Genomic DNA, 23929 nt, shown 5'->3' with positions numbered 1-23929 from the left:
CGGCTCGTACCAATGAGTTTTTCGAAACTTATGTACGAAATATCATTTGATATTTCTCAGTCGCTTTTCGGTGAAGGAAAACATCGTGAGGAAACCGGACTAACCCCAACAAGGCCTAGTTTACTCTCTGGGTTGGAAGGTCAGATGAAAGTCGGTTTCGTAAAAACTAAATCTTGGGATTAGTTGTCAAGCGGACCCCAGGCTCCCATGAGCCGTGGCAAAATGCCGGAACAACGCGAAGAAGAAGAAGACTGGCAAGAAGGCCAAGAACAGGAGAGAGATGGCAAAGGTGGTCGCCGAAGACCGTTAGGGCGTAGCGAATAAAGAAGAAGATTCCATTACAGTATAACTTTAGTATAAAATAGCTAGTGATATAGCCGAGGGATTTGACCAGCTAAATTTTAATCAGAAATATACTTTCAGAGTTATGAGGTAAAAAATCAAAAGCCGTGCGATCGTTAAATCTTCCGTCACAAGTTTCACGTGGCGCACCGTATTTTTTGTTCCTTTCTAATTACCCTAACCAACAGAATAAATAATAGTACTACCGTACAGAAAGGAAACTTCCTACAAAACCGAAGTTTAACAGCGATTCAGGCCGAATCATGTTGTCCCTTTTTAATGCATGGAACAATCCCTTTCGGCTATTTAGGGTTGTCAACATCAATCTAATTATCTTATCTGTGGTTGTGCACGCAAAGGAAAGTCAAGTTGCGCCAACTCTGATAATTGTTCGGAGCAATGCTGAGCCGAACGGAGCTGAGAACGTCCGAACGTTCTAGTTTCCTCCCCCTGCCCTAATAATACTAACTTTTAATTCCTTATATTATTACTTTTTGATATTAATTTTATTCCAACCGCTAAACTGTGAGTAATACTAATATGATATGATATTATAAACGTTAAAGTAATATCATTATTACTGATAATGTCTTTTTCCCAGATCATAATGGGTGTAAATTTGAACTATCGGAACAGTCCAGAAAAAGACGTAATTACCTATTTTACCAAGTACACTAAAATAATTAACTCAAATAATAACGAATATTTGTTTAAATTATTCACGTACCTCTGCAAATATACATATACCACGTTATTTGACATCGTAGTACCAACACTCTTAACATTGGACCTTATGTGAATCGCATTAAAGTTTAAAATTGTACGTAACACTCTTGACAATCATCATTACCATAAGATATATCGGAACGGCCAAGGCGCTCATAAATATCTGAACACGCTATTGTTAAGGTGTTAGAGCGCGTGTTTGGATATTTTTGAGATTTAACCATAGATAGACCTTATGTTCTTCATAGTAAGGTCTACGAAATATCAGTGAACAGTGTGACAATGGTAAAATCAAACACTAGCTGCACGCTAATACGTAGTACCTACCCGCTGTATGTATGTGTGAGTATGTGTGACAGAGAGCACACTATGTATTCGTTTACAGCGAGTGTTTGATTTTACTATACTCTCGGAGATAGCAAATAGGCCGGTACAAAGTTCATTCTAGAAGCCCCCAATACTTAAGTTGTGGTAGAATCTATTGATCACGGAAGCCTAAATACACAGTACAAGTTCCATATTTGCTTAAGTTTGACGTAATTACCGTGTCAACATTTTTTGGTGGTTTTTTGCATGTCGATTTGGGATATCAACGTTAAACTTTTCCTAACGGCCCGATTTGAAGAATGAAATACGATAACGATAAGTTTTGGTTTAGATAAGTTCTTATTTAGATATTTGTAAATACGAGTATGTCGTATAATTGACAGAAGCAGCTCGATTCGGGCAAGCACTTTGACATTAGAAATATCGTAGATAGATCTTATTGGGATAACAGCGGAATCGAAATAAACGTCAATTTTGAAATTTCGTTTAGTTATCGATCTTTTAAAGATCTTTCCAAGCTCTTAAACGTGTCTTAATCATTCTTCGAATCGGGCCGTAGGGCATACGTTAGCCCAAGGCTAGGGCACTGTGATTAATTTCTTACTTTTTCAGTCTGGCAAGTGAATGCGTTTATGATTTCGTCAAGTTATGTTCTAATGTATGGGGAAGACAAATAAATGATATATCCAGCTTGAAAAAGATGTAGTATGATACCTTTAGGTATGGTGCTTTACGCACACTAGAGTCAGTAGAGTCCCCTCCCCTCCCCTGACGCAACCCCTCCTTTTAACATGAAATATGTCCCGGTTGGTGGTTAATTTTCATTTTTGACAAAAGTATTAAAGTTAGGAAAATATTTATGATGCACGATTTTCATATTATAGCTAGATGAACTTCGACAATAGTTAGCCGTTGAACAAGCTGGTACTCCCTATACGATTTCTTTCAGTACTATATTATACTCTAGTTCATCTAGCTGTATCATGAAAATGGTGCATCATATCAAGAAAATGAATATTACCTTTTTTGTTCAGAATTTAATAAGGATTATGTCTTTCATTGACATTTTATTCCCGAAATGTAAACTTTCACAAATAATAAAAAAAACCGTCAGCCGGGACATGTTTCATGCAAGAGGGGGTTGCGTCACGGGACGGGACACGGAAGTAAAGCACCATACCCAAGGATTTCGTATTGCATTAGCTTCAATTAAGATATAATTTGTTTTTCAAAAAACATAATTTGACCAAATAATTATGAAGCACTCCGTTCATTACACTTTTTGCGGTTCTGAAACCGCAAGAAATTAATCGCAGTGCGTTCTTAGCCTAACTGCAAAAGTTATCATGGCATTAACCAGTTAAAATTAAATACAAGTCTTAAGAGGGAAGAATAGCTTTTTGAATCTAACGTAATAACGGTAATTTTTCTATGAAATTCCATTTCGGGAGAAAACGGTTTCCACTGACTAAATCGTAACAAATCCTATTGATTTTTAACACGCTTTTATTAGGTCGACCTGTATGTAATTATGTAATGGAATCTAAGGTAACTAATTTAAAAATACTACAAGGTCAGAATCGGATTGGAATACAAAATATCTATTTCTATTTTTAACTCATTTAAAACGGATAAAAAACCGTAACATTAGAACGATAAATATAAATATCTAACTAAAATTTTATATACTGACTGTTATTTCCTTTGTACTTTAGTGCGACCGCTAGCTGGCGCGGGTGCACGGATCGGGCGCTCGCACGTGGGTGCCATTGTAGGTAAAATCTATCGTCCCGCGCTAGTTAGTTTTGCTCATACTATCGGCCCAATTCGAATATTGCTTATAAGATCTCACAGCAATACGATACCGATCTGTGTCAAACGTGAGGTTTTTGTTGTTGAACAACCAAAAGATATTGGTATCGCGTCAATCGTGAGCAGATGGCGAAAAATACGGTCCAATTTTTTTTTCATGATATATGTAAATTTCAGATAAGAATTCACATCACGGTCGTCAAAAACTAAAAATTGACGTGCAATAATTCCATAAAACCATCAAATATTATAATATTTTATCTCCTAAAAAGGATCGTCTCCTAGAAAGAATCTCTGTCTAATCTGTTTGAGATATATACAGTGTATGGTGGAATTATCTCTCTTTAATTGATCTACAAAAAAGTCCGCGATGGTGTATGTCTTTCTTTTAAGGACAACTTACTATGCCTATTCTTATCTTCTGCAAAAAGATGACATAATATGTGGTCTTTGCATGGATAAGGTATTATTAATTATCAAATTAAACATGTTATTCATACAAATAACTATGGTCCCTTACACCGTACAATTTAAATAAATATCTCAGGCGTAATCGTAAATTGAATTCCATTTGGAGCCAAATAACTTGTACAAAACGTTAAAGACGGCTAAAGGGGCCCGCTGATTACCAGTTCGCCGGACGACATCGGCCGGCGAACAGGTAATCAGTGAGCCCTTTAACCTTCGTTAGTGCCAATTTTTACCACCGCAAACGCTGTGATCGCTTTACTTAACCTCCACCATGCTCTTCGCACGTAGTCAATTAGACTATAGTAAATATTTTTGACGCGTAGTTTAGTATTATCTCATCCAATGTTGACTGTACAATCCTAACGCAAGCGTATGGTGGGGCATGTTTAATCCAATCAATTTTTCGTGTTATGGCTCTATCAAGGTGTTGATTCTGCCAATGTCGAGGTTGGATAAGACACGGCTGGTATATAAGTGATAAAATAATGTTGATACCACGTGATTGAAAGAGCACACAGTCACGCGCTGTCACGTAGACAAATACGACATCATGTCTGTAACAACGATTGATGCAGAAAGAGTATTAAGTGACGTAGCGATAGCGAGGTTATCTAAGACAACTGTGCGGCTACAGTTCGGTACTGATATAAACGCTATCGAGAACGTATCTTACTTTCTATGCATCTCGCTCGTACTCGCATATAAGTGCGAGCAAGATGTATAAAAAGTAAATTACGTTCGATAGCGTATATGTCAGTGTTGATACCGTCAGTACTATATTGATCAAATCTGTGGCGTTGAAGCTCTAGGTCTATGGGGTCCCAGCGCGCACAAGTTTTTTGCAGAAATCGGGAAGCGTCTGGTTGACGAAACTGGTGCATCGCCACCGTCCACCGCCAGCATCCATGATAGGATGCCTCAAGGACCTATTTTATAGTAATACCTCTGTATATATCTATTACAAATAATAAATAAATATTATAGGACATTATTACACAAATTGACCAAGTCACACAGTAAGCTCAATAAGGCTTGACTGTGTTTAGGGTACTTAGACAACGGTATACATAATATATAAATATTTATAAATACTTAAATACATAGAAAACACCCATAACTCAGGAACAAATATCAATGCTCATCACATGAATAAATGCCCTTACCAGGATTTGAACCCGGGACCATCGGCTTCATAGGCAGGGTCACTACGCACTAGGCCAGAGCGGTCCTCAAAATCGGTCGTTACGAGTATGTAAATAAAGATTACTCTTTATTTATTTATTTCACAACTAGGTAAGCTACCTAATGTTACTGTGTTACACAGTAATATTTCTCCACAAAACGTCAACTGTGATGTTGATGCACGTAAAGAGAAGTTACGCTCTCATTTTAAAGCATCTAGCTAGGTTGCTCTGAAACTTTGTACTTACAATAGGATAAGGTATATCTATGCCTGTAATTAGTTTACATATGTAAGTATGGAGTTTAAAAAAATACAGCGAGTTTAAGATCTTTATACAAAACTTGTTTTTGCTCTATTTCGTTGTTTTATAAGGTGGAGCTATTGTATACAATACTTATATGTATACGAGTCATCTAAAATAATACTTTGTTTACTATAAAACCTAAATAAGTAATGAAAAGTGGTATCTCAGTAGACAAAAATGTAGTATAAAAGACATAAACGCGCAAAGCCAACCATTTAGTTTTTTCTATGCGGGCGCGGCGGCACGTTTAATTGGTAAAATTTTTATTGTTGACCACAGCGTATCGAAATGAATATTATAGTTAAGTTGGGAGCCCATACATGAAAAGTACGCAATTGTAGTTTGGTATACGAAATCTTAATTCAACCATTACAGTCGACGAGTAGAAAAACATTGTAATTTATGCGATGGTTCTGGAACGCTCAGGGGGCCTATTTTTGAATTCCGACCACTCGATTTCGTGTATTTTGTTCAATAATATCTCCACTATTAGGCATTTAAATTCTCCTAATGGAATTGAAAACGAGTGGTCAATACCACTCGATTCTCAATTTCTATCGCTCGTATTTAAAAAAATAGCATTTCGCCGTTTTCCACAGATTTGAGAGTGACGAAATCGAGAGATCTCACATATTTTAGGTACAAGACGAATAAAATAACTTCAAAACAACCTGCCTTTAGGACGTAGGTAAAGAATTTGTATGCATAAATAGTAATTTTATTGATGTTGATTTAGTTTTAGACGTCAAGTTTATGTTGGCTCTGTAAATATAGAGACTAATTCGAACCTACACGGATATCAGATGATATTTGAACCATGTTATTTAGCTATCGTGCGTCTCGCTCTCGCCAGTACACGTACGGACAGGTAAGAGTGAAATGCACGATAACTAAATAAAATTGAAATATTCTGATGTGAATATACGTTTGAAATAAAGTTTGAATTGGCCTGTGAGTTGAGAGAAATTACAGTAGTTTCCAGATTTAGATAGATGAAGTAAAAATACTAAGTAAAAGTGACCTTTTTTATAATTTATCGAAAAAAGTCTAAATGACAGAGTGTTTATGCAATTTTTTTATCTCTAAATATTAGCATACCCGGATTTATGTGTGCGGGAATGTTTTACACTATTCAAAAAATAGGTAAAAACTGTAAAATAATAAACTATTTGAACATTTCTAAGCCCGTTGTGAGCTTACTACCTATTTTTACCTTTTACCTACCAATAAACAAAGTTATAAACACACGAAATCCCGCACCTAAAAATCCGGGGTAAGCTTATTAGCGAAAACTAATAGAAAGCCCGGGTCCCATTTCTTGAACGTTATTAGTCTAATATTATTAGTGTGTTGCCATGGTAACCCATACGACTTGATAGTTCGAGGACTAATAATATTAGTCTAATAGCGTTCGAGAAATGGGCCCCTGACTTTTACCAATTAACGTACTGGCTTTAGTGACCGAGAGCATCCTATAAGCGACACTTTTACAGCTACTGCACAGTGTTGCCATGTCCCGGGTTCAAATCCTGGTAGGGGCATTTATTTGTATGATGAGCACGAATATTTGTTCCTGAGTCATGAGTGTTTTCTATGTATTTATATATTATATTTTACAGTACATATGGGGCTACTTTATAGCACTAGTGCGAGAAGTAGCATATTACGTTACTGTGTCGAACATTTAAAGGGCCATATGTACTGTAAAACGTTGTACGATACATGTGCGAATAGGTAATTCGCAACTCGTGTCGATTTAAAACACTCCCTTCGGTCGTGTTTTAATTTATCGCCACTCGTTTCGAATTTCCTATTTTTCGCACTTGTATCGTAATGTACTATTATCGTTGTCTAAGTACCCTCAATACAAGCCTTATTGGGCTTACTGTGGGACTTAGTCAATTTGTATAATAATGTCCTATAATATGTCTTTATTTATTTAAGATTAAAGTGGCGGACCCACGTAAAATCTCCTTTTCATACAAACGTCCTCATTTTCTATTCTGGATATTAATATTATTGAAAATATTTTGACACAATTTGTTGTATATCAAACCCACCTATAAAAAAAAATCAAACGTAGGGGTTAGATTTTTTTATATTTTTAATTATTATAGAGTTAGGAGCATTTGAAAAATTGTATGAAAACTGTTTTCCGCTCTTCATTTATTACAATATAATAATATATAAAATTTAAAAAACTCAAGCGTCCTACGTTGCTGTGGTTAACATGCATCAAATTATGTAAAAATATTTTCCATCATGTCAATATCCAGGGAGGAAAATGGGGACTACGTTTGTATGGCTAAGCGGCCGTCCCTTTTCCCCTTAAATTCTTGGATAAAAAAAGTGTGGGTTATAGGTTCCTGTACCTCTAGTGTAAATTTTATCGACATCATAACGTGACGAACGCGTTTGCGTTAAGTCTCTTTTTGTATAGGATTTTGAGTTTCCAAAACGTCCCGCTTGGCGCGCTCTTTCTAAATCCAATACAAAATGAGACTAAACGCAAACGCGTACGTCACGTTTCAAAATCGAATTTATTTACACTAGGGGTACTGATGGCTCCACGTTACTGATTTGAATTTGAGTCCATTAAGGTGTAGTAGGTTCGGAAAACGGATAAAAAAAACGTACCGCTTTTTTGGATCACATAATGGCTGCCATAAATTTAATTAGCAATCTTGAGGCATTTCTGTAGGGACCTCAGCGATTCGAATCCTAAGTTTTTGACTTACACTCGATAGAAAAAAATCACGAACTTAAGTCTAGAATGCACTTTAAAAAATTAAACTAAATTTTGCACAAAAGCTAAACATAATATACAAAAAAATGAGCTATATTGTCCTTGAGGGAACTCAGTAATTACTTTTTTAAACACAAAAAAAAAAACATGATATCCGCGCTCCCGAACAGGCACCTCCAACCCGCTCACAAGAGTGAGATTTTATTTTATTTTACTGTATTGGGTACACTTAACAGAAATCATACCATGGCTTAGAAACTAGCACGAAATCCAAAACAAGTGTACAGCAGCATAAGAACATAAACACCTTAATAATTGTATTTCACTTACCAACTCCTTTAGAATACCACGCCATATTGGAAGGACTGTCTGTTCTATTGTCCATTTTACTAATCCTCCGAAATCCTTGACACCGACCGCACTACAACGCTTCACGCGTCCGAATGACGGGTCAAATCATAAAATATCCGTAAATACTTACCTAAAACAGGTTTGCATGAATTGCGACCTATTAAAATTATTCAATGTCATGCTAACGCATATTTACATTGATCTCAATTAAGTTTTGCGAACTTTGTACTCGGTTATTTGTAACGGAAGAAGCTTAGGAATTTAATACGTCAAATCAATAATTTTATTTTTCAGTTATTTTATTTTACTTTATTACGTACACCAAAGGGATATCGTGTAATATCATGAGACACATACAATTGCATATTATGGCTTAAAAACTAGTACGAGATCCAAAACAAGTGTACACAGCATGCTTTACAATGAGCGCAAATGTTATAAATTAATTTAACACCACTTATCGTAGCTATGGTGAAAAATATCAGAGAACAACTCTAATAAAGTCCAATGAGTCAAAAAAGGTGGTTATATGTAGAATAAAAACCGGCCAAGAGCATGTCGGGCCACGCTCAGTGTAGGGTTCCGTAGTGACTCTTCCGTCACAATAAGCTAAACTGGAGCTTAAAGTATAGTAAATTGTTAACCAAGGGATGAAACGGTACCTTTCACGCGAGTTTAACAAATAGGCAAATTTGCAAAATCTGTACTTATACTTAATTAAAGTAAGTCTTTTTACTATGGGAGAAACTTTTTGCGATAACTCAAAAACAGCTAAACTGATCATGTCCGCTATAGTTTTCATTTAATGTCTTTCTTAAGTTCTACTTCCACGATTTTTTTCATATTTTTGGACCTATGGTTCAAAAGTTAGAGGGGGGGACACATTTTTTTTCTATTTCGGAGCGATTATCTCCGAATATATTCACTTTATCAAAAAATGTTTGTTGAAGACCCCTATTAGTTTTGAAAGACCTTTCCAACGATACCCCTCACTGTAAGGTTGAAGCAAAAAAAAATTCACCCCCACTTTACGTGTAGTCCTCTACCCTCAAAAAAAATAAATTTTTATATTTTATTGTACGACTTTGTCGGCTTTATTGATTTATATATCCATGCCGAATTTCAGCTTTCTAGCACTACCTAACGACCACGGAGCGAAGCCTCGGACAGACAGACAGATAGACGGACATGGCGAAACTATAAGGGTTCCTAGTTGACTACGGAACCCTAAAAATGGGCAATGGGTTCTATTTAAATCGGCGCAAAGTCAGTTTAGTTAGACGGACTCTAGAAATATTGCGAAGAAAAAAAAAGGAACAAGGAATGAAAAATATAGCAGTTATTCCCTTTTTGTAAAGATACTAAAAATACAATATATCGTGTCAATTCCTGTGGTTACGAGATCAGTCTCGTTTTTAGGGTTCCATAGTCAACTAGGAACCGTTATAGTTTCGCCATGTCCGTCTGTCTGTCTGTCTGTCTGTCTATCTGTCTGTCTGTCTGTTTGTCTGTCCGAGGCTTTGCTCCGTGGTCGTTAGTGCTAGAAAGCTGAAATTCGGCATGGATATATAAATCAATAAAGCCGACAAAGTCGTACAATAAAATCTAAAAATTTAATTTTTTTGAGGGTACAGTGTACACGTAAAGTGGGGGGAAAGGGCTTTCAAAACTAATAGGGGTCTTCAACAAACATTTTTTGATAAAGTGAATATATTCGGAGATAATCGCCCCGAAAGAAAAAATAAATGTGTCCCCCCCCCCCCCCTCTAACTTTTGAACCATAGGTCCAAAAAATATGAAAAAAATCGTGGAAGTAGAGCTTAAGAAATACTTTAAATGAAAACTATAGCGGACATGATCAGTTTAGCTGTTTTTGAGTTATCGCAAAAAGTTTCCCCTTCATAGTAAAAAGACTTTAATTAGGTACTGATTATGCAAATTTGCCTATTTGTTTAACTCGCGTGAAAGGTACCGTTTCATCCCTTGGTTAACAATTTACTATACTTTAAGCTCCAGTTTAGCTTATTGTGACGGAAGAGTAACTACGGAACCCTACACTGAGCATGGCCCGAAATGCTCTTGGCCGGTTTTTATTTATTACGCGCTCGTAAGGGCTTGAATAGATAAATATAAAGAGTTCAAGTTTGACATAAGAGATCTACAGGTACGAATAATGAATATACGGATACGTGTTTGAAACAAATAAACCTAATACGCACCTCTTCAATTTTTAAAAGCGTGTTTTTCTTAGAAATCATTAAAATTACTCTAATTTTGTTATATTTGTTGGTTAGTGAACAAAGATTTTTAAATGAATATAGTCGTGTCATCCACGATGACGCACACATTTGACAAATCTAACCTTTAGTAACACGAGAATACGAGTTAAGGTACACGTCGTCATGAATGACACGATCTATACTGAATAACTGAATATACATATTTTAAGGACGCCAAGTTTTAGGAATTGAATCAACATTTATTTACTAGTTTACACTTACTATGACTGACTATACAATCTTATACCTTTAAACGAGCAATTATTGTATATATATATTTTCGGGATCTCGGAAACGGCTCTAACGATTTTGCTGAAATTTGGTATATGGGAGTTTTTGGGGGTAAACAATCGATCTAGATTAGTCTTATGTTTGGGAAAACGCGTGTTTTCGAGTTTTCATGCGTTTTTCTTTCGACGCAGAATATGGTCGCTCATTTCGTGTTACCGGCCACTGTCCGTCTGGTCCAGCGGGTTAAGACGCGGACTGCTAAACGAGTGTTACAGGTTCGAATCTCGCCCGGTGACCAACTTTTTTTTTTAAATATATGTTCAAGTTTATATATAATTTTTTAATTTTTATTGTTTTAGACAAGTTTAATTTAGTAAAAAATGTAGTTAAGATTATCACCTATACACCACCATATTACAATAAATAGTTGTAACCGAGCTAAGCTCGGTCGCCCAGGTACTTTTAATTTTAAACGCCTTATCAACATATAACACCAATACGCACTTAAATTGATTGACAATACAATAGGAATGCTGAGCAAAAAAACTAAATCAGCGTTTTTTCGAACTGTCAAAGCAATATACCGATTAATAAAATGATCGGACCAAGTTAACCTTGTATACCCAATGAATGACAAAGTGTGAAGGAGTCACCTTAACCCTTAATGTGGGACTTGCTGAAAAAATCTAGGCAAGTTATTTTTACGTAAGATCTAAGTTTTTAAGTTTTCAACAAATCGAACGCTACTTAATGTCATCGGTATTCTACGGGATACATTTCGGGGAGTGTGCGATGGGATTACATAATCTTATCCCCCCATCTCTGTTCTGCTCTGCCACCGTGGGACTAGACGCGGACTTGCGTTTCACCCTTATGTCGTTACTTTACCACTGATTCGCACTAAACGCTACGCATCCAGCTTTATCAGGCCAACGGCTAAGGAGTGGAATTCACTTCCTACAAATCTATTCCCAGTCCACTATAACTTGGACCTTTTTAAATCGAGAGTGAATAGACATCTTTTAGGTAAGCATGTTCCATCCTAGACTGCATCGGCACTTTCCATCAGGGGAGATTGTGGTCAAATGCTTACCTTTTCCTAATAAAAAAAAAGTGTCTATATATGGGTACAATACATACAAGGAAACTAAATGAAATATCTAATATATATATATATATATATATTATTATTTTTTAATTATAGGACATTATTACACAAATTGACTAAGTCCCACAGTAAGCTCAATAAGGCTTGTGTTGTAGGTACCTAGACAACGATATATATACTATATAAATATTTTATAAATACTGAAATACATAGAAAACACCCATGACTCAGGAACAAATATCCATAGTCATCACACGAATAAATGCCCTTACCAGGATTTGAACCCGGAACCATCGGCTTCATAGGCAGGGTCACTATCCACGAGGCCAGACCGGTCGTCAATTCATTCTCATATAAAAAATGTTTTTTTTTTTAGTCAAATTATTTAAATGCTGCATAATATAACGTTTTTGTCACACTGGCATAATATTAAACTAAAAAAAAAATTGAAAAAAGGTATGACGTCTGAATGTCATTTAGTGAATGTGAATCGTTAACCCGATATTGTAGGTACACTTGATTTTCGAATTAAATATATGAACTCGTACTAAACATAAATCAAACATGTAATCAGCCCTACTTATGGTTGTGTTTGATGTGTTTCTGCCGGTGAGTAGGGTTGCCAGAGCTCAACGAGGGTGCGGAGTGTTACGGTCGGCAACGCGCATGTAACTCCTCTGGAGTTGCAGGCGTCCATAGCCTACGGAGACTGCTTGCTATCGTAAGCCGTATGCTTGTTTACCACCGCCGTATATATACATTCCCTGTGTTACGCGCTCGTAAGGGCTTGAATAGATAAATAAATAAAATAATAATTTAGCCTATATACGTCCCACTGCTGGGCACAGGCCTCCTCTCATGCGCGAGAGGGCTCGGGCTATAGTCCCCACGCTAGCCCAATGCGGATTGGGGACTTCACATACACCTTTGAATTTCTTCGCAGATGCATGCAGGTTTCCTCACGATGTTTTCCTTCACCGAAAAGCAAGTGGTAAATATCAAATGATATTTCGTACATAAGTTCCGAAAAACTCATTGGTACGAGCCAGGATTTGAACCCACGACCTCCGGATTGAAAGTCGGACGTCATATCCACTCGGCCACCACCGCTTAAATAAATAGAAACATACATTTTTATAAGTAACTTAAAAATGGAGTTATAGTTGGTCAAACCAATTTGTCAGTAAATAAGAACAAAAAAAACTATACTCATCCTTTTTTTTGGGTGCTAGTACTGGTGTAAAACAAAGATAGTATGATTCTCTTTGTCTATGTTTGACATGAGATCGTCCTTTGACAAACTATAATTGGAATACCGTATTCTTTAAGAAATTAATTTAAGTTAGCTCAGGAATGCATCCATAAATTAACGTTGCTTAAAATACCTTGTTATTTTGCATGATAATGGCTAGCTGCAAGGAGCTTTTTTGCTTTTTAGGGTTTACGTTCGATGCATATGTATATGATTACCTCTACTGCCCTTTCCTAATGCGGAGTGTGACGTACGACTTTTAAAACGAATAATATAGTGGTGATCCCGAGTTGTTTTTGGTCTTTTGGTTAGAAGAAATGCAAAAAAAAAAATGTTTTTATTTGTTTCGATACCCTTTTTAGGAATTTGTTAAGTACATTTAATACTTAATCAGATTATAAGTTTGACGAGCGTCCGTTTTTGTTAAAAATACTGTACATTCGATTTTCAGGAAATCTTACAGTGCACCATTTTTTAAACATTTTTAGAACATATTTAAAGCTATAATTAATAGTAAATAAATGTGCACATTAAACTTAAAATCAAGCTTTTTCCTAGAAAGTGACCTCCATATCATAAGTCGCATGTCGATATTGTTTTATTCAGAAACACACCTATAGCGAATCTGACCTCCACAGAGTCGGGCCCACTCAGATTCTGGCCCAAAACCAAACTGTCTCAATACGAATCTGCCCCGGCCCGCCCAAAGGCTGTCAGCGACTATTTTGTTAAGGCGGCTTCACACTCTATTCAATAAAAAACTAATTTTAAGTTTTTCACAATTTTTATTTTGCTATTTTAGGATTAATCTGATCACATAGATTTAGTTTCATCAGACCTGCTTGGTTCATTTAAAGATGTTATAAAGCTATGACTTAGTCTCCTAATATCTAATTTTTTATTACCGTTACTTTCGTTTTTTACATACGATTTTATGTAAAAGTCTCGGAAAAGGTATATCATTAATCCTAAATTGAAGAAAATAGTTATTAGCAGAACGAAGGAGGTCTTGCAATTCGAAACGAAGGTGCTGGTGAAAGCATGTAACGTAATACATCCAAATTGTATCTGAAACAAAACGGAATTCTAATTATATATATATGGGCCCGATTCGAAGAATGATGATGATGCTTAAGATCATAATAGACATAGGTAATCACTAGACAGAAGATTTGGGGCAAAAAATAAATTCGAAGAATGATGATGATGCTTAAGATCATAATAGACATAGGTAATCACCAGACAGAAGATTTGGGGCAAAAACGAGTGCTTGAGAAAATGAAACATCGACAAATAATAACATCGGTGAAAACCACGATAGAAACTTTTTAGCTCATGAGGTGGCACTGGCAGACTCATCAACGCCTGGTCTCTATCTAGGTACAGTCAGCATCAAAAGTAGCGGATCATATAACGCTTCATAAGTATCTACCATTCTGTAACGGCTTAACAAAAAGTGATGTCTTTAATATAGAAAAACTAAGACCGTAAAAGATATAGTTTTGAACGTGGATTTTAGAAATTTATCTATATTTGGAAGAGTTATCCGGGTTGTCAGATACTTTTGGCGCGTTCCGCTACTATTGATGCTGACTGTACAACATAAACACGGTGAAATTTAATCGGTAATCAGAAATATTGTTTTCACCCTACCACTAATTGTTTACTAAATGGTTTAGACCGAAGATATTGAAACCTCTTTCCAAAGTAAGCTGCCAATTTTTCATTGTCAAATTGTTAAATTCCCCGTGATAGTGAGGGCGCTTGACGTACACCTACTTCCCTAAATAAAAGTACGGTGTCCATGTATGTGTTTAATTTTAACGATATCATTAACTGTAATTAATTAGATGATGAAGTAAATTGAATGAGATCTTGTGTATTGAATAATTCATATTCATAATTATTCATAATAATAATTAGATAGCAAATTTATATTAAATTAAGTAGGAACAGTGATACACAAAAATATAAAATCGACTAAAGTATTACAAAAATCTTAACCTTAATTAAACTAAATCCCAAATTAACTAACAAGGACAAGAACTGTTACCTACATGTAACTTGGCATTATGAATAATTTTTTTGTAATTGTATTTCCAAAATACGCCCAGCACCCCTCCGAATGCAGAGGAGCCCATCACGCTCGCCGCGTTGCCACGTTTAACAGCGTTGGACCTTTGCATAAGGAACGACCCGGAGCGAGGGTCATGACCACTCTCCCCCAAACGCCTGCCCACTTCCACTATAAACGACTTGGCCTCAGCACACCAACAGCCAGTGGTTTCCACAGCTAGAGGGACATATATGGAGTCCGCCAGGTCTGCATACTTTCCCCGCTTTCGAACCGTCGGATAATTAGATTAATATTTTTCAACTTCTGATCACCAATTAAATTTCACCGTGTATAATTACTTAAAAAAAACGATCATGATACTCACCAACTGAAACGACGTTATATACTTCTTCCACCACAAATACTTCGTCATACTAGGATACGCTGACAACCCATAATACCCATACATGATAACGTGCACGAAAGAATTCAGAGTCCCCAAGAATATAAGGACATCCGTAGGATTATATTTCAAGGCGAACCATGTAGAAATCACCATGAGAGAATGGTGGTATACATGTAAGAAGGAGACTTGGTTCATCTTCTTTCGTAGGACGAAGAATACTGTATCTAGCAGTTCAGACATCTTTGCTAGAAAGTATATGTAGACGCCGCGCACCATCTGAAATTATGTGAATAGATTTACTAGTCGAATATGGTTCATATTTAACCCCTTGATCGCCATAGATGTAGCTAGTGACGCGCGCGGCTACAAACCAACATCAACAAGGTTCACGCATGAATTGAATGTGGTGGGGGAACTGACATAACGGAATAGTCTTATGCATAATTCAGTAGGAGAAGCAGAGAAAGCGCTATTATTGTTTGTCCTTGTCATAGTCTCACGTGTCCTTTCTGCCTACTTCCAAAAAGTCCTAAGTGACGTAGACGTTTTTTGGTTCCCACGTTTTTTATGGTGGGTAATAATGAACCCGACCAAATTACGTAGGTACGTATATTCACAAAAAATGCAATATTAATAAGAATACAACTGAAAGAAATAGGGGTGACTTCAAGTTTTTTTTCTTCACTTATTTTTTTTATACTTCGTCAGTGGCAAACAAGCATACGGCCCGCCTGATGATAAGCAGTCTCCGTAGCCTATGTACGCCTGCAACTCCAAAGGAGTTACATGCGCGTTGCCGACCCTAAACCCGCCCCCTCCTCTCCCCCTCGTTGAGCTCTGGCAACCTTACTCACCGGCAGGAACACAACTATAATTTCTAATATCTTATGGATTGTTTATTTTTCTGTCCAGAAGGTGTCATATTTAATACAAAAAATGGTTCAGAGTAACTCAGTTTTATGGTACCTATTGGAAAAATGTATGTTGAAAGATATTCACAGTTGGCTGTAAAGTTGGGGTCTCACACTATACTTGCCGCAAGACTACTTAAGTGGCAAGTCTGGTAAATCATCGGAATCATGCCATTTGGTATAATTAAATAAATAAAATTACGAATATTTAATATCTTAAAAAAATAACTTACATAATGTTCAGTTTCTTTCGCTTCAATCGCACAATGAGAGCTCACCAATCCTTCTCTGCTCATAATATATGTACCCTGTGAATAAATATGTTATTTATTATAATGTATAAGAAATACTTTTGCAGAAAAGCAGAGCATATGAATTGAATTATTCAAAATAAAATTATTTATTTGAATTGAATTGAATATCATAATGTGTGAGAGTGTAAAGAAATGACGCTTTCACAAGGTTTTTAACACGCTTTTATTAGGTCGACCTGTATGTAACTATGTAATGGAATCTAAGGTAACTTATTTAACCATCTTCCAAGGATCGTAGCGTCATGAAAATTGGCAGCTGTATATAGTTCTGATGACAATACAATAATATGGTACTGTCGAAATGATCTGATGATGGAGCCGGAAGATATGAACTGGAACTTCATGATGGAACATCGTATCGTAGCTGTGTTTGGATTTGTTAGAAAAGTCTTGTAATGAACTTTGACCACGATTAGGTTTCAAGGTATGATGATGAAGCCGGAAGACAGGCACTGGCATTCCATGATGGAATATCGTATCATAGTCGTGTTTGCACTTGTGATTGGTTTTTATGTGCATTTATAAAAACGTGTTTTTTCTAGTGTTTTTTTATACTATTAATTTATTTATTCGTACACTGACCCCGCCCATGATGCCCATGTATGATGATGTGGCTGTCAATGTCACTGTGCGAGCGTGCAATAGAGATAGCAACAGGCGACTGTATTATTTAGCTTGCAGCGCTCGCTAGCTGCATTTTTATCTCCAAATGGACAAACAGTTTTATAACAATAACTTATTAACCGACTTCAAGATTTCAAAAGGAGGAGGTTATCAATTCGGTGTGTATGTTTTTTTTATGTTTTTGTATGTCTATTTTGGTGAATTTTTTTTTTTAGTAATCAATATCTTTTCAACGTGTAGCTGTAATTCGAAATTCTTTTTAAATTACTTATACGTAGGGTTTGCAATCCGGATCCGAAATGTATAAAATTATCCGGATCTTGATTCGGATCGACGGATCTTCTCATACATTTCAGATCCGTCGTCCAAACCTTAGTTATACGAGAACGTCTACGAATTCCACTTATTCATACTAAAACTTATTTAATTCATTAGTGTAACACCGACAAATACCACACCGCCCAGACAGCGCACACGCATCCTACTAGTGACATCCAACGGCGAGTAGCGAACCTATAACAGTAACTGAATATCCCAGAAGATGTCGCTAGTAAAGTGCCATACGATTTCCACCAACTAAAAATTGTTATGTTTCGAATCTTAGGGATTGATTTTCCTTAGGTATAGCTCACTGCGTCCCTTGTGGAACTACTCGCTTCATATATAGGTTACACCTCTACTCTACCTATACGTGCATCCGTTCCAGTTTATTCTATCTTTTAACTGACTGGGGAACACGTCTTCGTTCATCTTAACGGATGTATAGTCTTTCCATTTAAAGCTGGCCCCGAGCAGCTAATCTTTTTTATATTGTTAACTAAAACAGCGCGTGCCACTACCTGAAAAAAAAAGGGTCGTATAATTCTATTTGGCACCTTAGCGCGGGCTAGTCCAACGCTCATAAAACCAGTGTAGGTGCGCTCTCCGATAACGCGCCTTTGTTCCGCGTATCGAAGACACTTTTTGGACTAGTTCGGCTGCGTTCGACTCGCGGGCACTCAGTAACCGTATAAGGACTGCACAAGAAATCGCAAATTATTTTTCCATTTGTTCATTTTGAATCCTATTTCAATTACCATTGGAACCATTCAATAACCGGTTAAAGTGACCGGGCCCTTGTCTTGCAGGTAGTGGCACGCGCGGTTTTAGTTGAAAATAGACAAAGGATTAGCCGCTCAGGGCCAGCTACAAATATAACGACTATAATTATCTACTTATAGTCTCTTAAGAGGGAAGAATAGCTTTAGAATCTAACGAAGTAACGGTAATGTTTCTATGAAATTCCATTTCGGGAAAAAACGTTTTTCACTAACTAAATCTTAACAAATCACTTTCATTTTGAGGTCGATCGCTTCAGCATAATAAATTATAGGTTTCAATTTAAAAACGTTTTCTCTTTTTGTATGGACGATCACGTCGTCTCTTAAATAATATACATTACATATGCAATTTTCTACGTACCATGTAAACGATGTAACAAGACAGTCCAACTTGAAATAAATTGTATAAGGCTAGAGTGTTTTTGAGTTTGTAAGCCGGTCTCGTGGACATGTAGGAAGGGCCCCATTTGAGTACAAAAGTGATGTATACAATCCATATCGCGAACAGTGTCCACGGTGTGCTCATTAAGAACCAGTCGTCTACGTAGTCCACTGAAAAAAGAATACTTTATGAAATTGCGTTCCTAGACATTGTTAGGGTTCCGTGGTCAACTAGGAACCCGACCGCGGCTTTGCTCCGTGATCGTTAGTACTAGAAAGCTGCAATTTTGCATGGATACATGGGTCGGCAACGCGCATGTAACTCTTCTGGAGTTGCAAGCGTACATAGGCTACAGAGACTGCTTACCATCAGGCGGGCCGTAAGCTTCTTTGCCACCGACGTAGTATTAAAAAAAACATTTATAATGGCAAGATAATGGTAAAATAAAAATTACAGAAACATGTTTTTTGGGTACCTCCCCTACACATTTATTTAATTTTTTGCTTTAATCCTATGATGTAGAGTGTCGTTGGATAGGTCTTTCAAAATTAATAGCGGGTCTTCAGAAACATTTTGAAATGAAGAAAATATTTCCGGCAATATTCGCGCCGAAAAAAAATTGTGTCCCTCTGACTTTAGAACCATGGGTCCAAAAATTATGAAAAACAATCATACAAGTAAAGCTTAATAAATCCTACTTTCAATGAAAACTATAGCAAACATGATGAGTGTTTGCACAAAGTACCACGGCACGGTTTAAGGCAGCTTATTCTGATACGTGGGTAGCTACCGAACCCTACACTGAGGACGGCCGGACATGCTCTTGGCCGATTTTTTTCTTAATTTAACTTCGATTTATAGGTAGCTAGGTAGGTACCTATAGTCGCCGGCAAACTTCTTCTATCTATTTGAAATTATCTGCCGGACTGTTTTGCTTTTTGACTGGCAGTTTTGAATATCACACTTTTTTTTGCGGCTTAGTCAAAGCGGGTCCTAAACTTAGTGCGATCAGGACAACTGAAGCGTTGGCGAAAATTCTGCGTTAAAATCTTAAAAATCGAAGTTTCGTACTCGACTTTTTCCTCCTCCAAAACTTCACCAATCGTAACGAAATTTTGAAATCTAAATGAAATTATCTATGTCAGACTGTTTTGGTTTATTGGCTAATTTATATCAATTTTGAATATCACGCTTCTCTTTACGGCCTAGTCAATTGCGCCATTTTAGACAGTGTTTGAAGAGCTTTTTTTTTTTATTACGAAAAGGTAAGCATTTGACCACAATCTCACCTGATGGAAAGTGCCGATGCAGTCTAGGATGGAACATGCTTACCTAAAAGATATCTATTCACTCTCGATTTAAAAAGGTCCAAGTTATAGTGGACTGGGAATAGATTTGCAGGAAGTGAATTCCAATCTTTAGCCGTTCGCATGATAAAGCTGGATGCGTAGCGTTTAGTGGGAATCAGTGGTAAAGTAACGACGTAAGGGTGAAACGCAAATCCGCGTCTAGTCCCACGGTGGCTGAACGGAGATGGGGGGATAAGATTATGTAATCCCATCGCACACTCCCCGAAATGTATCCTGTAGAATACCGATAAACAGGCTACCTTTCTACGGTGTTCTAGGCTCTGCAGTCTAGCCTCTACCAATCTCGCATCCCCAATAAGCTTCCTAGCGCGTTTGTCTATAGAATCTAGGGTGGCTAGCTGATACTTGGCGGATCCATCCCAAAGGTGACTGCAATACTCCATACACGACCGGACTTGAGCTATGTAAAGCTGAAGAAGCTGCCCCAGTGTGAGCTCTAGCGGTAAAATAAAGTATAGTATTGTAAAGAGGTCTAGCGTATCCCTTTACAGTATAAAAAAACAGGCCGACAAAGATATTGGTAATGTTAATCTGTGTGCAAAAAAACATTGCTCTAGGGTCAAAACCCACGGAGGAAACAGTCGAGTAAGTTTGTATGGAGAAATGACCACTCTTGCCTCGTAAGCAGAGGCATCCTTTGACATTTTTCGCTTTGAAAATTTCTAGAAAATTCTATTCACTACTTATTAAACTTCACTTACCAGCTCCTTTAAACCAATCCATGTTATTGTATATGTACAGCACAATTTTCAGTGCTTTTTAACACATAACACTAATTTTCAAGTTGTCTGAACTTGATCTGGGCACCACCACCGCACGGCGCTTTTTACGCCCGAATGCCAAATATATTACATATTTAATTAAGTACGTAATATCTACGTACAGTATGTACGCAGAGAATTATATTATCTACGTAATCAATTTACATATTTAAAACTGAATTGAGTTGACGCCGTGTCTAATTTTAATTAATTAGGCTAGCCAGTTCGAACTGACACTAATCATATTTAAATTTTACCAAATTTAAGTTATCGTGCATTTCGATCGAACTTGTCCTTAAAGTCGCCATCGGATATTTTAGAGCGGCCAGGTCGCTCACAAATATCTGAACACACCTCTATTGTCGAGGCATTAGAGTGCGTGTTCAGATATTTTTGAGCACCTCGGCCGCTCCGATATATCTGATGGTGACTGTACGTGTAATGGTGCCGGTGAGACGCATGATAATATCATTGTGATGTCCGTGTTGAATTGAATCAAGGTAATAAGGTATTGGCTCCCCTATACGATGGCCCAGCGCTGGACCAGCGAGATGGCTATACGATGGTTATGGCTCCTTTACACGATGGCCCAGCGTTGGACCAGCGAGATGGCCTTGCGACGGTCGAGAGCACGCACTATGGAATGGGCCACATGTAGATGTATATTCCGTATGCTACCAATGATGTGCGGACAAAAAACCGACATTATTTTAATGTATTTGTGAAATATCTTGATTATTTAATGTCTTTGTTTAATACATATAAAATAAATACGCCGTGTTAAGTTTTATTAAATTATTTTCTAAGAGTCAATCATCACGATATTTTTCTTTACCCAATCTATCTATACATATAATAAAGCTGAAGCAGGTCGAAAGTCTGTACACGGAAGATATTCGAAAAAAAATAGGCTGGGGATACTAAGAATCGTTAACAGAACACGTTCCAACAGTTTTTAGAATTTTTGTCTGTTTGTCTGTTTCTCTGTTTGTCTGTTTATTTGACCTCGCATCACGTGAAAACGGCTGAACGGATTTTGATGCAAACTTTACTAATCTGTCGAGAAAATGCCCGGCCAAGTTATAGGCTATAAAAATTCAACCCCTAGAAGCCACTACACTCGATTGAGTTAAGTTTGCACCTGAATCTTATGGCGCTACTTAGGAAGGAAGTGCAAACTTTTACAACAAATATGTGCTACGAGTATCGAGTACCCTGCTAAACTAACAGATAAGCCACCGAGGAAGAATTTTGCCAAATTAACTCTAAAGTTAGAAGAGGGGGTACGGATATCAATTCAATTTCAATTGTGTTGATGTAATAATACAACGAAATTAAACGACACTAAATTAATTGCCATACATTGCACAGTGCCATCTTTTGGGAAACTGAGTAAAAATTTTGTAATCAAGTAAACTAATAATTTTTTAATCAAGTAAATTAAAAAAAACCGACTTCAATGAGGTAGACCGGTGAAAGAACGATTATTGTTGATTTTTGATTTCATACAATTAAATTAAAAAGACAGCCTACGTCCTACGTCTAATTATGTATAAAAGGAGGTAACATGTTTATTTTTTGCCACTGCACCCACCTTGACACATTTCAGATTTGTCCTATGGTTGACTGGTAAGATACCCGCAATAGGGTATTCGACTGTATTTAAGATAAATTATTTCACACGATGCATCAAATAAAGCACCAGATAATTATTAAAAAAACTAAATAGGATAGAAATATAAAAATGTGTCTTGAAAACCTAACTACTTGACAAACATGCACAGAGAACAAATTGCCAAACGTGAACTATGCATCGTTGAAGAGTTCCATTCTGTTCATCATGAACAGCTCCACTTCATCAAATGTCACTTCTACAAATGTAAATACTTGATTTGTTGATGAAAATACAAAAAATCACTATATGTATGCCTTTCACATTTGAAGAGTTCCCTCGATTCCTCATGGACCCCATCGTCAGGACTCGAACTTGACAAAAATTTGTCTTGAAAATCTAATTTACTTAACAAACACAGCGAAGAGGACAAATCGCCAAACGTGTACTGTGTATCGTTGAAGAGATTCTGATCATCATCAGCAGTTCCACTTCATCAAATGTCACTTTCTTAAATGTAAATGCTAGATTTGTTAAAGAAAATACAAAAATCATTATATGTATGACTTTCATATTTGAAGAGTTCCCTCGATTCTCCTCCTTTTGAAACCTTGAAGTCGGTTAATAATGAGTTTACTTACATAGTTAAGTAGTGGCAAAATCAACACACACACACACACATACACAATCAACACGAGTATAACTGCATAATTATCTAAAAAAATATTTTCTCCGTCATGAATTATACCTAATCGTAATTTTATCGTATCCATATTCATACGTATCGCCTCTTTTAAGCACTTAATAATGGCTACGAAGGTGGGTACTATGAAAAAAAAAATTCTCTGATGTTTGCGGTGTAAATGTCAAACGATTTGGGACTCGCATTTTATACGCGTTAAAATGCCATAAGAACTAAAAACTGAAAATACCTTATGAAGAATGCCGAGTGTAGTTTTATTAAGTGGTACCTAATTGTAAAATATTTTATCTAGACTACAGTCCTCTAGCGTATCCATCTGTCAACTTTACTTCAAGTTCCACCTCCAGGGGAGAGGCAGAGAAATTAGCGGTGAATGAGCCGGTTACTGACACAGACCGAATACCACGCGAGCGGAGCCGCGGGCACAGCTAGTATTTAATAAAACAGCAAAGCAAGGATTATCCAAAATTTACAGCAACATGAACCAAAAACAATGGCCGCTGGCTTTCGTTAATACCCATAAAATTGGGCAGTGCCTGATAAGCCTCCGATTAGGCC

The 23929-nt window shown here is 36.8% G+C and overlaps 2 protein-coding genes and 1 long non-coding RNA gene across 5 annotated transcripts in view; 1 reads left to right on the top strand and 2 right to left on the bottom strand.

Annotated features, from left to right (window-relative positions):
• The window catches only part of LOC133519603 (cytochrome P450 4C1-like), a 185272-nt gene extending 165666 nt beyond the window's left edge, over positions 1-19606 (bottom strand). Inside the window, exon 1 of the mRNA XM_061853632.1 lies at positions 19601-19606. The gene's annotated coding sequence lies outside the window, so the exon portion shown is untranslated. The remainder of the gene's footprint in view (positions 1-19600) is intronic.
• The window catches only part of LOC133519607 (elongation of very long chain fatty acids protein 7-like), a 54827-nt gene extending 33621 nt beyond the window's left edge, over positions 1-21206 (bottom strand). Inside the window, exons 1-5 of one of the 3 annotated variants that reach the window (XM_061853640.1) lie at positions 20997-21206; positions 18905-19095; positions 16739-16813; positions 15574-15870; positions 13898-14200 (exon numbers count right to left, since the gene is read on the bottom strand). In XM_061853640.1, the coding sequence (XP_061709624.1) occupies positions 13946-14200; positions 15574-15870; positions 16739-16813; positions 18905-19095; positions 20997-21018 (840 nt within the window). In that variant the 5' untranslated portion in view covers positions 21019-21206 and the 3' untranslated portion in view covers positions 13898-13945. Of the gene's footprint in view, positions 1-8241; positions 8648-13897; positions 14201-15573; positions 15871-16738; positions 16814-18904; positions 19096-20996 lie in introns of those variants that run through there. The other 2 variants (XM_061853639.1, XM_061853638.1) reach the window with 2 other exon arrangements.
• Positions 11654-20608, top strand: LOC133519619 (uncharacterized). Its single transcript, XR_009799646.1, has 2 exons — positions 11654-11798; positions 20191-20608. It is a non-coding gene; the product is annotated as an uncharacterized LOC133519619 (long non-coding RNA).
• Positions 21207-23929: the final 2723 nt, after the last annotated feature.

This window comes from Cydia pomonella, chromosome 7 (assembly GCF_033807575.1).
Source record: "Cydia pomonella isolate Wapato2018A chromosome 7, ilCydPomo1, whole genome shotgun sequence".
Classification (NCBI taxonomy): domain Eukaryota; kingdom Metazoa; phylum Arthropoda; class Insecta; order Lepidoptera; family Tortricidae; genus Cydia; species Cydia pomonella.
Note: the sequence above shows the minus strand (reverse complement) of the source record. Positions and strands in the feature narration are given on the sequence as shown.